The sequence below is a fragment of the Hypanus sabinus genome, chromosome 12, assembly GCF_030144855.1.
Source record: "Hypanus sabinus isolate sHypSab1 chromosome 12, sHypSab1.hap1, whole genome shotgun sequence".
Classification (NCBI taxonomy): domain Eukaryota; kingdom Metazoa; phylum Chordata; class Chondrichthyes; order Myliobatiformes; family Dasyatidae; genus Hypanus; species Hypanus sabinus.
Window position 1 is genome coordinate 31,427,202 of NC_082717.1, and position 16,065 is coordinate 31,443,266.

At 37.3% G+C, this 16,065-nt stretch overlaps 1 protein-coding gene across 10 annotated transcripts in view; it reads left to right on the top strand.

Moving 5' to 3' along the window:
- Positions 1-15,021, top strand: part of ppm1ba (protein phosphatase, Mg2+/Mn2+ dependent, 1Ba) — a 211,829-nt gene extending 196,808 nt beyond the window's left edge. For 7 of the 10 annotated variants that reach the window (XM_059985720.1, XM_059985719.1, XM_059985722.1 and 4 more), the window contains one exon: positions 7,846-8,669. In XM_059985720.1, the coding sequence (XP_059841703.1) occupies positions 7,846-8,097 (252 nt within the window). In that variant the 3' untranslated portion in view covers positions 8,098-8,669. Of the gene's footprint in view, positions 1-7,845; positions 8,671-13,129 lie in introns of those variants that run through there. The other 3 variants (XM_059985718.1, XM_059985728.1, XM_059985725.1) reach the window with 3 other exon arrangements.
- Positions 15,022-16,065: the final 1,044 nt, after the last annotated feature.

A 16,065-nucleotide genomic window follows, 5' to 3' on the forward strand; every position in this document is an offset into this window, starting at 1 on the left:
TTGGGGCAGGGCCTTTCACATGCTCCATTATTCTCACTTTATCCTTTAAAATTGTTCCGATCGTTGACTGACTGTAGCCTAACACTTTTCCAATGACCAATCACCTCTTTCCAAACACTTTAATATTTCCACTTTATTTTCAATTGCAATCGCTTCCCATCAACGGAACAGAAACACTGTGGGCGGCGGGTCCCAAACTCTGCCGGCTTCTGAGGTTCGCGCAGGCTAAATGGGACAAGTGGGGGCTGTACTGGGTTTGGGTACTGTATTTGATCCTCCACAATATTCCGCGTGGGAATTTAAACTGGAGGTGGCAGTTTTTTTTACAAGGTCGAGTTGTGAGCTCGACATCAACCCGGCACGGATAGTACGGGAGTCACTGGATCGACATCAACCTGGCACGGGAGCAGTCTGTCACTGGATTGAACTCGGGAACATGCGTTCTCGAGCCCGGTGCTGATCTCTCTGCACCACCAGCCAACCGGAACGGGGGGGGGGGGGGGGGGGGTGCGGGGGGAGGAAATCAGAGTGAATCTTGCTAAGAAAAATTTAAGCCAAATACAAAGTTACACACTCAACACAATGTCAACGGCAATGACTTAAAATGGTAGGCGGCATTGCGATCCGACTTAAAATGGTGGACACGTTCTCCTTCCTTGGTTCGTAAGTACAAGTTGTCCGTAAGTCGGATGTTTGTAACTCGGGGACTACCTGTAGTTGCAAAGGGTTCACAAACTTTTTCTTGCAACTGTATATTTAACATTTCTACTCTACAAAAGACTCTTGACCATCCTTTGTCTCAAATAATTTTATATTCTTTAATCAGCTTGCCCCCTGCTTTTCAATCCTCCAGATCAAACAACCTAAATTTGTCCAAACTTTCATTATAGTAAATACTCTGTAGTCCAACCAACATCCTGGTGAGCCTCTGTAATTTGGCAACCAGAAGTACACACAATACTTCAACTGAGGCTGAAGCAATGTTTTATATAGTTTCTGCATAATTTCCTGAGGCCCAACCAATGAAAGCCTCATTGATGCTGCCTTTATCACTTGATCTACTTGTGTTGCACTGTTAGGGAACAATGGATTTGTACCCCATATGCATCTGTATATCACTGCTCCTTGTAAAGATGCCATTTACTGTATTCTTTCCCCTTACATTTGGCCTCAATGTGCAAAACTTCACACTTGGATCAAATTCCATCTCCCTTTTCCCTATCCACATTAGCAACTAAAATATATCCTGCTGTATTCTTTGACAACTTTCTTCGTTATGCACAACTCTTCCAATTTTTGCATCATCTGCAAACTTGCAAGTCGGCCTATCCGCATTTTTGTCCCATGTCATTTATATATTGCAAACAAGAGGGGTTCCAGTATTGATCCTTGCAGACCATCATTGGTCACCAAACTCCATTCAGAATCACATCTTTCCACTATTACCCTCAATTTTTATGGCCAAGCCTATTTTGAATCCAGTCTACGAACTCTCCATAGATCCCATGTAATAATTTTCTTAGTCAACCCTCCATTAGAGACCAACTACCTTACTGAAGTCCGTGTGGACAATAACCACTGCCCTGTTCTCATTAATCATCTTCTTAACCTACTTTTTTAAAAGAAAAAAATCAAATCAATTTTGTAAGGTATTACCTGACCCATAAAAAGCCATGCTTTTTTAAATGGGAATAATTCCCATTAATGCTATCCACAAACTACTTACACTGATAATTTTCAGATTATCATTTGAAATCTTTTTTGCCGAGACTTTAGTACCATTTACTTTGGTGAAGTACTCGTTTATTACCCGCTTTCATAAATAAATTTATTTGTTCCCTCATCGGCTTCACGTCTTCTACATGCTTACTGATTTTAAGCTAGTAGAGAACTTTTGCATTCTTTTCTACATTTGCCCCATTATTTTCTCTTTATGTACTAAATTTTTACTTTCCCCTTGAACATCTCAAAGCTTGAGATGGGCGGCGTTTAAAAGAGGTCATCAGCATAGATTAAGTACACATAGAGGGCATTACCATCCTCAATTGAAAGAAGCGAATGTGCTTTAAAGGGAAAGTAACTTGCAGAATTCAAGTTGAGGAATACAAAATGAAATTGGTGTATCGACAGATAGTTTGTAAGTAGTATAGTTCCTCACCACACTGCAGTCTAGAATTTAGGACAAAATGTGTGGAATATAGCACCTTACTCAGAAGCAGGTGCAGGAACTGAGAATTCCTTAAAGTTATATTCTTTGGAGCGTAGAAGGTTGATGGGAGACTTGATAGAGGTATTTAAAATTATGAGGGGGATAGATAGAGTTGATGTGGATAGGCATTTTCCATTGAGTGTAGGGGAGATTTAAACAAGAGGACATGAGTTGAGAGTTAGGGGGCAAAAGTTTAGGGGTAACACGAGGAGGAACTTCTTTACTCAGAGAGTGGTAGCTGTGTGGAATGAGCTTCCAGTAGATGTGGTAGAGGCAGGTTTGATTTTGTCATTTAAAAAAATTTGGATAGGTATATGGACAGGAAAGGAATGGGAGGGTTATGGGCTGAGTGTGATCGGTGGGACTAGGTGAGAGTAAGTGTTCAGCATGGACTAGAAGGGCCGAGATGACCTGTTTTTGTGCTGTAATTGTTATATGGTTATATCATTGTGTTCTTTCCAAGCCTGGATTGATGCATGTTGTTTTCCAATTGAGCAACTTTAGTTCACATCTGATTGCATGCTAGTTAAGTGAAAATTCTTTTTCTAATCCTGGCATTCATCATTTTGATGAGCATAATTTGGTACAAAATGTATATGTATAATAATTTCACTAGGATTTCCCAAGATTCTTTTACCAAGCACGTGCATTTATTAATGTCATCCAGTAGAAATTGCTAAGGAGCCACAGGTGTTATTATGAGTTATGTTGCTTTTAGTGTGTCTACCAGAAACGTCTTGTATGCTTACAGGTAAATGTGCTTCACAAATGTTTTGTTAGCTCTGTACAATTTGCTAAAAATCTTTAATCATGGTTTAATAAGCCATTAAACAGCTCACAATGATCAAAATTTAATTCCTCACATTTTTACTACAGTTGCTTAAAAACAATTATAATTATGTTATTAATTAATACATATGGATTGTGTCCAATGAAGATATTTGGGTGTATTGTTCTTTTATTTCCTCATCAAAATGCAATTAGCCACATCTGCCTTCCCAATAAGTTACAAAAAAAGTTTAAGTATTAGCGTATATTCACTTATGTTAATTGACTATCGATGTCAAAATGTTTAGAAGAAGCGAGGATGAAACTTCCATGAAAGAATCCGAATGTTTCAAAAGCAAATAATAAAAAGTTGCACTCTGATCTGTGATGTGCAGATGACTTAGGAAGTTGAATTAAAGATGTTCGGAGTCTTTTGCACTTGCAGTTTAGAGCAAATGGACCTAAATTTTAAAATGAATACAGTATTTTAAAACCCTTGTAATATTTTCCTGAAATGATATAACCTTTTAACATAATATCCATTTAATGCTTAAGCCGAAAGTGCAGAATGGCGTGTTTATTTTCTCCTGAGTTTTTGGAGTTATTGTTACCTGTTTGCCCAAACATTATGTAAATATTCTTCAGGTTGCATATGGCTGTAATAATTACTGTGAACTAGTAATTATGCAAATGTGGTACTTGTATCTGCAGGTAATACAAGTATAGCATAATGCAGTTTTAGTTCAGTATTACTGCCATGATGCAGATGGACTAAACGAGATAGCTCTGAAGACTAATGTGATCATCATTGAAAACATGTTCTCATAATGCTATAGTACATAATGAATAGCTGTTTTAATCATTGTTATAGAACTGAAACAAATACCATGGTACCTTTTCTAATAGTGCCAGGTCAAATTTCTAAAAGTCCCCCTCCCCGACATTAATAATACAGATCTGCTTCACAGAAGGTAATGAAATGTGATAATATCTGTAATCAGGGCTTTTAATAATTTACTCAGTACAAAAACCTAATGGGTATTTTAGTATTTTTAGAGAAGCTTGTTTATTCATTTATTCACTCTTATTTGCAGTGGAGACAACATGAAAAGAAGCTACATATCCTGTCACTATCAGTGATGGCTCTTTACCAGAGCAATTCCCATTGAACCCTAATTCATTGCCTTGCAATTTTTCATGACTATCCAGTTTCTTCTTGAAAGCTCCAATGGAACCTACTTCCACTCCACCTGTCAAACAACACATTCCAGATTCCAACCACACTAATAACGTTTAGATTGTGCAACTAGTAATTCAGTATTTTATTCCTGTGACTAGAACTCAAGCCCTCCACCAAAGAGAACAATTTCGTACTAAATACTCTTTCCAAACCTCTCATCATTTTGTCTACTTCTATCGGGTTTCCCTTCACTCTGAAGAAAACAAGCCCAGTTTCTCTGATCAATCATTGATCGGTATTATGGCAACTGTTCAGTCAGTATCTTCAGTAAGTTCAGTCAGTATCTTAGAAAGGTTCTGCATAGTTCCCTTAACTTTATGCTCTATGTCTTTAGTGATGGTCATGTATTAATACAGCACAGATACAGAGCCTTTGACACATGTTCGTGCTGACCACGGTGCTCATCCAGCTAGTCCCAATTTCATGTGTTCAACACATAACGCTCTGAGGCTAACTCCTCCAAGAGCTTCTTAATTAATTCTATTGTACTTGTATCTTTCTCTTCTTCTGGCAGCTCGTTCCATATACTCACCATCCTCTGTGGTAAAGGTCACCTCTCAGGTACCTTTTAAACTTTTCTCCATTGATCCTAAATTTGTGCCCCTTAGTTTTGGTCTCCCCTGCCCTGAGGAAAGGACTATTACCATCCACCTTATCTAGGCCTCTCATAATTTTAAATATTTCTGTAATATTCTACATTCCAGGGAATAAAGCTTTCTAGTCCTGGCAACTTTCTCATAACTATTTTCTAAACTAATTCCAATTTAACCACAGCTTTCCTACAAAAGGATGACCAAAATTGTGCTCAGTACTCTTAAGCGCAGCCTCATCAGTGACATGTACAGCTGCAAGATAATGTCCCAACTGAGTGTCCTGACTGATGAAGGCCATCGTACTAAAACAGCTTTATCATCACCCAGTTTACATATGACACCTTTGTCAACGAACTACATGCACTTGTACTCCTGAATCCTGCTGTTCCATTACATCCCCTTGTGCCCTACCATTCATACTTTCAGTTCCTCGCTGCATTGACTGTCTGTGCCATGGTAGCATTAGCACGATGCAATTACAGCTCGGGGCATTTCAGAGTTTAGTTCCAGTGCCATTCTGTAAGAAATCTCTGTACTCCCTCCCTGTGGAATGCGTGGGAGTTCTGTCCTCCATTCTCCTCCCACAGTCCGGGTAGGTTAATTGGTCATTGTAAATTGGCCCATGATTAGGTTAGGTTAATCAGCTTGCAAGTTTCTGGGGCACTGTGGCTTGAAGGGCCTACTCTGCCCTGTATCCCTAAATAAATAAAATGCTTCACTTTGCACTTAACTGCATTGAAATTCAGTTGGCACTCCTTGGCCCACTTCCCTAACTGATCAAGATCCCCCTGTGATTTGCAAAAACCTTCACTATCAATAACACCTCTTAATTTGGTATCATCTACAAGCCTTGCACATTTTGCGCCTAAATCATTTATATAAATAATAGGAGTCCCAACACTGACCCCTGTGGCATGTCACTAGTCACTGTACTTCGTTCCAAGAAACAACCTTCAATCACCACTTTCTGCTTCCTACCTCTGAGCCTGCTAGCATTCCAAGGGGCCTAACCTTCCAGACCAGCCTACCATATTGCGGCCTTGTTAACGTCCAACTAGATTACATCTACTGCCTCATCAAAGAATTCTTCAAAAAATCCACCAAGCATGACTTTCTTTGCATAAAGACTGCTCTTAATCAGACTCTTTTGATCCAAATGCTGGTAAATTTTGGCCCTCAGAATTCCCTACAGTAACTTCTCAACTGCTGATGTCAGGCTGCCCAGCCTGTAGTTCCTTGGCTTGTTTTTTCAATCCTTTTTTTAAAAACAGAATATTAGTCACCTTCCAGTCTTTGGGAAAATCACTCGTAGCTAATGAGAGGATACAAATATCTCTGCAAGAGCCCACAGACGCACACTTATGAATTTCCTCCAAAACACCACTAGTTTCCCTTATCACCTAAGGACCCCCATCACCCAAGTCATGCCTTGTTCTCATTGCTACCATCAGAGGGGATGTACATAAGCATGAAGGCACATATTCAATGATTCTGGAACAGCTTCTTCCCCTCTGTCATCGTGATTTCTGACTGGACATTGAACCCACTCACTACTTCATTATTTCTATTTTTGCATGACTTTTTAAATTTAACTGTTTAATATATATACTTGTTATAATTTAGATTTTTTCCCCTATAAATATGTATTGTATTGTACTCTGCCATAAAGTCAACAAGTTTCATGACATACGCCAATGATACTAAATCTGATTCTGATTCAATTTCTACTCTAGCTTCCTACAAAGTCTGAGGATGCATTTTGTCAGACCATGGGGCAGGGGTGCTTTGTGCAACTTAATGCCCTATAAGGCTGTAAATGCTCCTCCGTGGTGATGTGAATTTCTTCCAAAACATCTCTTCCAGTTTCCCTTAACACTTAGCAAACATGGTTTTCTCTTCAATAAACAATGAGAAGAAATGTTCTTTGAAGATGCCACCCTGTTGCTGCTGCTCAAGACATGGGTGGCCCTGCTGATTCTACTTGCTCCGTTCACCCTTCTGTCTTTAATATAGCTGTATAACCTTTTAAATTTTCCTTAACCTTACTTGCCAGATCTATTAAACCTTCTCTTTGTTCTCCTGATGGCTATTGAAGATTATTCTTAATCTTTTTATGGTCTTCAAAGGATTTGCTCAATCATGACCTCTTTAATTTAGAAATTGTGTCTTAGACCCCTTGCCATGGTCATCAACATATAGATAATATTCCTGTAGTTTTTTATCTGTTACCTTGTATGCATGTCCCCTCGCTCCAGTTATTGATTGCTGAGGTAATATATTCTAATTCACCTCAACTGGGTCTTCCATAATTATACGTTAATTAAATCCCCTGTAAGCTGTGTCTTCGGCAAAGAAATCAAAGCCACCATTGTTAGTCTTTCATGACTAATATTTTCCAATCCTGCAAAGTTATTGTAAATCCCATTGCCCTTTCTTGTGCTATCATATTCGTATATGATCATTAAAACTGTGTGCAGTACTATACTGTGGACTAACTTCAGTTTAATATACAAATTCGTAAAGTTGTCTTTGGAAATATCTGCACAATATGGAAGTAAAAATATATTACAAAAATTAAAGGAATTGAATAAGCATGCCAAGGCAAATTTCATTTTAAAGTAACCTGAAAGCTGCTCAGTTTTAAACACAAATATTAAAAACTGATTTTTCATGAAATTGTTTTTAGCACTGTTGAATAAGTTTAAAATATTTCAAGCCTTTTCATATTGATTAAATATACAATTACACTATGCTGGTTCCTTTTTGGTATTAGTACCATTTGAAAGTTATTCAGAGATTAAAGGGGCACAATAATGTAGGACCTAAGACTTTTTTTAACTTATTTTGCTAATTTCTAATAATAGAAGCAGCTTATCTTTATATTGCACAGGTGTAACTTCAAAGGTAGTCATAAAAATGATTTGAATATTTATTAACTGTAACCACTTTTAAAGAATTGATTAATTTGTGTGTTTGATAGTCCAAAAAATTATCATAGGCTGTTTACTCACACTGGGGTATTAAATCTTGAAAAGGACCCTACTGGAGCAGATGAAGGGGGAACAAGACTGGGCAAATTGCTCGAGACACTCAGACAATTGAGAATTAATCATAGGGGGAACTACCGTCACCTAATGGAGGAGATGCTGGCTAATTACAGGCTAGCTCAGATCCAGGGGGAAGCAAGTACTACCGAGCAAGCTTTTTCTACTGCAGTTATGCCTGCTAGAGAATCAGAGACCAGGTTGCGAACAGATGAGGAGAATCGTCCTAAGGATGTAAACTGAACTGATGAAGATGTAGTAATAAATAAGAAATGCCTTAAAAGCTCACGCTTCCAGCATTGTGTATCAACTGTTATAATTTATAACACTGCATGAGTTTATGATCTCTTTGCATGTTTTATTGTGTTTTGTGCTTGTAATTTCAATTTTTGTTGTTTGGTTACCATAAAAGCCTATGCAATGACAGCTAATTTTCAAAACCTATCTGTAGCACATTAATTTTGGTTGTGAAATTGTAAATGTAGTAAATGCATGATTCTGGAAAGATGCTTATGACATTGATACCATGGTTTAGTATAAATGTTAGTTAATTGTAAACTGTCCCTCGTGGTATGTTCCTTTTGCAGTATTCAGTGAGAGAGGAGATATGTGTGTTTTAAGTGTCTAATAAAGCTTTACAGTATGTCTGGACCATTGTTCAAATCGCTCATTACAAGTTAATTTGGATCTGCTTTGTTCACCTCAATAAATGATTACAAATAAAACATGAAACCAACTGGTTATGTTTTACATTTGGCAAGTGATTTATCTAGAGATTGCAATTGCATTTTTAAAAAAATTAGCTTTGCGGGAAAATATTATTTCAATGCACCCCAGTTTGTTTTTCTAAATTCTTAATTAAAAGCGTCATTTTGTACATGCCAATAACACTTAAATGAATGTTAAGTGTATCATGCTTTCTACACATAGCTTTTCAATATAAATTAAAGCTTTATTCAAAAGATAAACTTGATTACATGAATATCTTTGACTTGGAGGATCCTTGTCGAATCATGGGGTATAATGCTCAGGTTGCCACAAAAAAATATTATTGCATATTCTAAATGAACGCTTTCACATTTGTTTTTGTATTGGGTTAGTTCTGATGAAGATGTAAGTTGGTCATTTTTAAGATCATCAGACCGAATGACATTGGAGCAGAATTAGACCATCCGTTCCATCAAGTCTGCTGCATCATTCAATGATGGCTGATTTATTTGTCAATTTGAACCCCATTCTCCTACCTTCTCCCTGTAACCTTTGACACCATTACTAATTAAGGACCTCTCAACCCCTGCTTTAAAATTACCGATTTAGCCCCTGCAGCCATTTGTGGCAGTAAATTCCACAGATTCACCCCACTGGCTAAAGAAATTCCTCCTCATCTCTGCACTAAAAAGCAATCCTTTTATTCTGAGGCTGTGTCCTCTGATCCTAGAATCATAATCAGCTTTAATATTACTGGGACATTTTGTGAAATCTTTTTTTGCAGTAGCAGTATATTGCAATACATAATAATAAAAATCTATAAATTATACATATTTTAATTTTTTTAATTAAATAATTAGTGCAAAAAGAGGGCAAAAAATTGGAGGTAGTGAACATGGGTTTATTAGCCATTCAGAAATCTAATCCGGAGGAGAAGAAGCTGTTCCTGAGTGTGTGTCTTCAGGCCTGTACCACCCCCTTGATGGCAGCAATGAGAATGTGGCATGTCCTGGATAATGGGGATATTTAATGATGGACACAGCCTTTTTGAGGCTTCTGCTTTTAAAGATGTCCTCAATGCTGGAGAGGCTAGTGCCTATGAAGGAGATGACTGAGCTCACAACTTCTGCAGCATTTTCAGAGCCTGTACTGTGGCATTCCATACCAGACAGTGATGTAACCAGTTAGAATGCTCCCCGCGGTATATCTGTAGAAATTAGCTCGAGTCTTTGGTGTCATTCCAATTCTCCTCAAACTTTAGATGAAACATAGCTGCTGACGTGCCATATTTGTAGTTGCATCAGTATCTTGGGTCCAGGATAGATCTTCAGAGATGTTAACACCCGAGAATTTGAAACTGCTCACCCTTTCCACTGCTGATCCCTCAGTGAGGTGTGTGTTCCCTTGACTGACTTTTCCTGAAGTCCACAACTGATTCCTTGGTCTTGCATTGAATACAAGATTATTGTATTCAGTGACCTTGAGTACAAGCTGATCTATTTCACTCCTGTATGCCTTTTTGTCACAGTCTGAAATTTTGCCAACAATAGCCAATTTATAGATGCCATTTGACCTCTGCCTGGCCACACGGTAGTGGCTGTAAAGTAGAGCAGTGAGCCAAGCACACATCCTTGAGGTGCACCAGTGTTGATTGTCAGTGAGGAGATGTTATTTATGATCCACAATGAGTGTGGTCTCCTGGCAAGGAAGTCCTGGATCCTGTTACAGAGGCCTACGTTTTGGAGCTTGTTGATTTGTACTGAGATGAGCAATGAACACTGAGCTATAGTCAATAAACACCACTGTAATCAATAAACAATGGGTATTGCTATTGTGCAGGTGGTTAAGGCTGAGTGGAGAGCCAATAAGATTGTATCTGCTGTGAACTTCTTGTGGCGATAAGCAAATTACAATGAGTCCAGGTCCTTGCTTCAGCAGGAGTTAATTGACTTCTCAAAGCACTTCATCACACTCAATGGAGTGCAACTGGGTGATGGTCGTTGAGGCAGCTCATTCTGCTTTTCATGGGCAGTGGTACGAATGTTGCCCAGTAGAGTCTGTCACTACTGGAAGCATCCTCTCCACATCCATTCTACCCAGCATTAAATAGCAGAACAATCAAATACTTTTCATATATTAACCCTTTCATCATGAACCTCCAACTCCTCCATATCCTAAGATATGGAATCCAAAACTGCTCAGAATACTCTGTATGTGGTCTGAGCAACGCATTATAACATGACAACATAACATCTTTGCTTTTGTATTCTTGTCCTCTGGAAATGAATACCAGCATTTCCTTATTACCAACTCAACCTGCAAGTTAACAGTTAGGGAATTGTGCACTAGGACTCCCAAGTCCCTCTGCACCTCTGATTTTCAAATCTCATTTAGAAAAGTTAGTGCTTTTATTTCTTCTACCATGAGCATGCAATTCACTGCATTCCATCTGACACTACTTCACCCATGGAATCCCAACCTGTCTACAAGTGCTTCTCCAGACTCCTTGCTTCCTTAACCATATCTGCTCTTTCATCTATTACTGGATCTTCCACAGACAAGGCTATGATTTCATCAGTTCCATCATCCAAATCATTAACATGTAATGTGAAAAGTAGTGGTCCCAACACCAACACCTGCAGAACACCCTTGGCCACTGGTAGTCGGCCAAGAGAGGCCCCCTTTATTCCCATTCTTTGCCTTCTGCCAGTCAGTCAATCTTCTGACCATGCTGGTTCCTTTCCTCTCTTGAGCTAACATGAGCTCCTACTTTTCTTAGCAGCCTCATGTAAAGTGTTGTCAAAGGCGTTCTGAAAGTCCAAGTCAACCATATCCACTGACTCTCCTTTGTCTATCCTGCTTGCTATTCCTGCAAAGAATTCCAGCAGATATTTTCAGCAAGATCTACCCTCAAGGAAGACATACTGACTTCAGGCTATTTTACCATATGCTCCCAAGAACTAAGGCATTTTATCCTTAATAATGGATCCTAACATCTTGCCGATCTCTGAAGTCGGGCTTACTGGCCTATAATTTCCAGTCTTTTGCCTCTCTACCTTAAAGAGTAGGGTGACATTTGTGATTTTGCAGTCTTCTGGAACCATTCCTGTCTCCATTGAGTCTTGAAAAATCACTACTAGTGCCTCCATCATCTTTTCAGCCACCTCTTTCAGAACCCTAAGGCATAGTCCATCTAGTCCAAGTACTTTATCCACATTCAGACCTTTCAGCTTCCAAAGTACAATCTCCTTAATAATAATGACAACATTCACTTCTTCCCCCGACTCTTGAATTTCTAGCATGTTGTTACTATCTTGTACAGTTTAGGCTGATGTTAGATATTGTACTTAGTGTACATAAAGAATTTATCTAAGATTCAAAAACTGCTGGTTTCAGAGATCTGGTTTTTTTGATATGCATATTCTAGTGTCTGCTATGATTAGAAGAAAGTAGCTTTTATTTCGGGTGTTAAATTTTTGTATTTTGTGAACTTCTGATTATTTTTAAAATTTGACCAACAGGTTTCGATCTAAAATTTGCATTTGAATTTACTGCTAAATTTTAAAACAATATTCTACACAAAACAACTAATTTTCTTTATGCCTTCATTATTTCATCAAAATTACAGAGACTGCATAGTAGAGACTGGAATCAAAGTACAGAATAATGTATTTTATATTTGCAATATTTGGGACTATTATAAGAGCAAGCAGATCGTCAAGCATCCATATCACAAGTTTAAAGCAAAAGGCTAATGTGTTCATTGAATATTTAAAATCTGTCAGTTATTCTGAGGAACGAACCAAAAATTTTATTGTAAATTAATGTTTGGTTATTACTGATTATTATCTTGATTATATTATAGTACTGCTATCAAAATGGTGTAACTCCATCCTAATTTTCAATTTGCAATTGGGTGATTAGCTATTTTACATATTCTTGTCTGGCACCCAAGCTAGTGTTTTAGAGAAAGGTGAAAACACGTTATAGATTGATGAAGAACAAAGATACTCTAAGATTTAGAATCAGAATCAGGTTTATTATCACTGGCATATGTTGTGAAATCTGTTTTGCAGTAGTACAGTGCAATACATAAAATTTACTATATGATGACCCTAAATTAGGTTGGTTTGAATGTAATCTTTAGTTCTGTTCAGAAATCTTTTCACATCCCTTCACAAATGAGTTTACACTGAAATTAGTGCAATCAAATTTGTTTTTGATATAGCAATGACCAGTATTTAAATTAATGCAAATTTTAAAAATAATTGAATTATTGATTGTGTCTTAAATCGTTTCATAAGTTGTCCATCAGTTTGAGCTTTGTTTCTTTTTTCCATGCACCCCACACCCTTCCCAAGCAAGAGGTTAATTTTTTCTGCTGATAGATTTTCACTGCTATGTATCCAGTATTAAGACAAGGTCTGTTGCTTTAGCTCACCTGTTCCTGCTTCTTAAACGAACATAATGCCTTTACTTTTGTATTTGAAATTTGCAAGGCAGTTACAAAACTTTAGTGCACATGGTGGAGAATGTAAATGTAATAGTATTGTTTTGTTTCTCACAGGGTTCCGCAGATCTTGAAGACCCCTGGTAGTTAATAAGCTAAAATCGCTAAGAATTTCCTGGTTTGAAATATGGAAGAAACCTTCGTTCACACACCTTTTATTTACTACAAGGGAAATTAAAAATCCAAAGGATCTTCTTTTAAAGTCATTTTGTCAGAAGGGCAGGAGGAACTTAATTGTTAGAATTATACACCATTTGTTCATTTTTTTTGCATATTCTAATATTGCCACTCTCACGCATCTTCCTGTAAAACAGTATTTTGTTGATTGCCTCAGACTTACTGATTGCATCTATACTCATCTTGTTGCCTAAAGGAATGGTGATGCTGTAGCAGATGTAATAAAAGTACCTGAGGTGCATGGATTTCTAGTTTAATTTGGAAGATGCACTGAGTACTGTTAATTTAAATCTAACTCGCCGGACATGAGCATGTACAAATTGCTGTATAAGGCGTTACTTGATTGCAAGGTTCAAGGTTGAGAGCTTCTGCACCTATCTCAGGCCCAGAGGGAACATGCAGTGAGCAGAATGCTGTAGAAATTTATTTCGTGTAATTCTTCACCGATTTCTGCTGTACTACCAAATACTCAGTTTTCTCAGCTGTCCGATATGCAGTATATGTTGTCTACTGCTTGCTTGAAGATAACATTGCATTTGGCAATAAATGGAGCAAATGTATGGTAAAGTTCCCTTATGATTTTAAAGCATGTGTAGATTTTAAGCTCTTGCTAAGCAGAACCTTTGGACAAAATTGAATCGATTAATTTATGCTTCTATGTCAATTGTCATTTGCTTCAGACATCCCACTCATTATTGCAGAAGTTGAAAATATCGCTATAAAATTTGCCTTTCTCACACTATATTGTAAATTGTGATTTTGTTCTACATGTGGTTTTCTATTAGTATCATTGATTTGCAGCAGAAATAAAGACACAGCCTTGTGTAAACTGGGGTATAGTTTTGCAAAAGAGAATTGTTTGCATTAACAATTATAAAACTAGAGATCACATAGATTTATAAATGCAATTTAAAATATTCTATTGTGAATTTAAGCTTTACAAATATGTTTCTTAATTTTGTTCAGTGATTTTTCTTTTCATTCATTGTGGAATGGGCATGGTACAGAGTGGCTGTCTTTTAAGGTACTGAAGATTCTTGGTTTGATTTATATTTCTGCAATAACACAATTTTAACTGAGTAAATTTGAGCTGTGCATGTACTAAAGTTTGGTTTAAGCTAATGGTTGAGGGGTAGGGGATTTGAGCGGCATATGAGGGCAGAGAGAGCAATGAATGTATCCACTTGTACAGAAAACACATGCTATGGATGCCTTGTAAGATTTAAATGATTCAGCCAGTCAGTGGATGGTGTACTGTTGAGAGCTGCCCTGAATTGTGATTGAAACATACTAATGAGTGTTGCTGATTGGATTTGTATACAATGGAATTCATTTGTATTTCTCTTAACTTTGATTTTTTCCCCTCATTAAGTCCTTATGCTGGAAAGCTGCCTGTTACCATACACCCTTTTGAACACTGGTGCCTCCAACCAGCTGCCCCAATCATTTAGTTCATTGTGTAGGTATGATTCTTGGCCTAGAGAGTATGATTATTGCCCGTGTTTTTATTTATTCACTAGATTTTAGCTACAATAATAAAAATGTCCTGAAGAAGATGATGTTAACAGGTGTTTGACCCTTTGTTGAGATTATGGGGTTGTTTGAGGATGGGATGAAGAGTGTCGAAGTGGTTTCTTACTGTACACGGACTGTCGACTCTGGTCCTTCCCTGTACTGACTATAGTATATTCCCTGTATGATATTTGTGATGTTTCATACAATACAGTGATCATAACCACCTTGTTATCTTCAATAAAGGATTGCTAAATGCATTATGACTTTTGTATTTACAGTTTGTATTGTGTATATACTGTCTGAGAATAAAATCTGTTATATTTTGGGTTTGTATGTAATAGAGAAAAATCTAATTCCTTTAGTAACATTGAGCCATTTTGCCATGTGACTGGTCAATATTTTACAGTTACTAATTTAAGAAAATACTTCAAATAGGATTTTGAAATTTATGATTTTGAAGGTATTTTAATCCTGTTGAGGTATATTCAGCATCCCATTAGTTCAGATTTCAGGATAGATTTTAAAACATGAAATTCTGCCCATAGCATGTTTCAAAAGCATCGCAATTTTATTTTGCACTTACTTTTTCCAATAATGATATGAAATACTATTATTTATATACATATTTTAAAATACATGTACACATCAGTTAATGCATTTAAAATATTCTCTCCTTTTAGAATAGAAGATGCAGTTCTACCTTCAGATCATCAATCTGAGTGGAATTCTCCTTCATGTTTAGAGATATTGAGTAATGAATATTCATAGATAGTATATTCATGGAATTGGAATTGGTGTATTATTGTCACATGTACAATGGTACAGTGAAAAGCTTGTCTTGCTTACTGTTTGTACAGATCAGATCATTACACAGTGCATTGGGGTAGGACAATGCAGAACCAAAATAAAAGCAACAAAGAAAGTGCATTGCAGCTAAACAAGGTAGATTGTGAGATAAAAAGTTAATCTTATTGGACTAAGAAACTATTTAATAGTCTTCTAACAGTGGAGTAGAAGCTGTTAATCCTGGTGGTGCATGCTTTTAGGCTTTTGTATTTTCTGCCTAATAGAAGAGGGAAGAAGAGAGAATGTCTTTGATGGGTGAAGTCTTTGATTATGCTGACTGCTTTACTGACACAGCAAGAAGTATAGACAAAGTCCATGGCGGGACTTTGTGATATGCCGTGGTGTGTCCACAACTCTGCAGTTTGTTGCAATCACATGCAGAGAAGTTGTTGTAGCAAGCCATCATGCTTTCTATGGTGTATCAGCTACATTTGTTTCAGTTACAGAATATATCT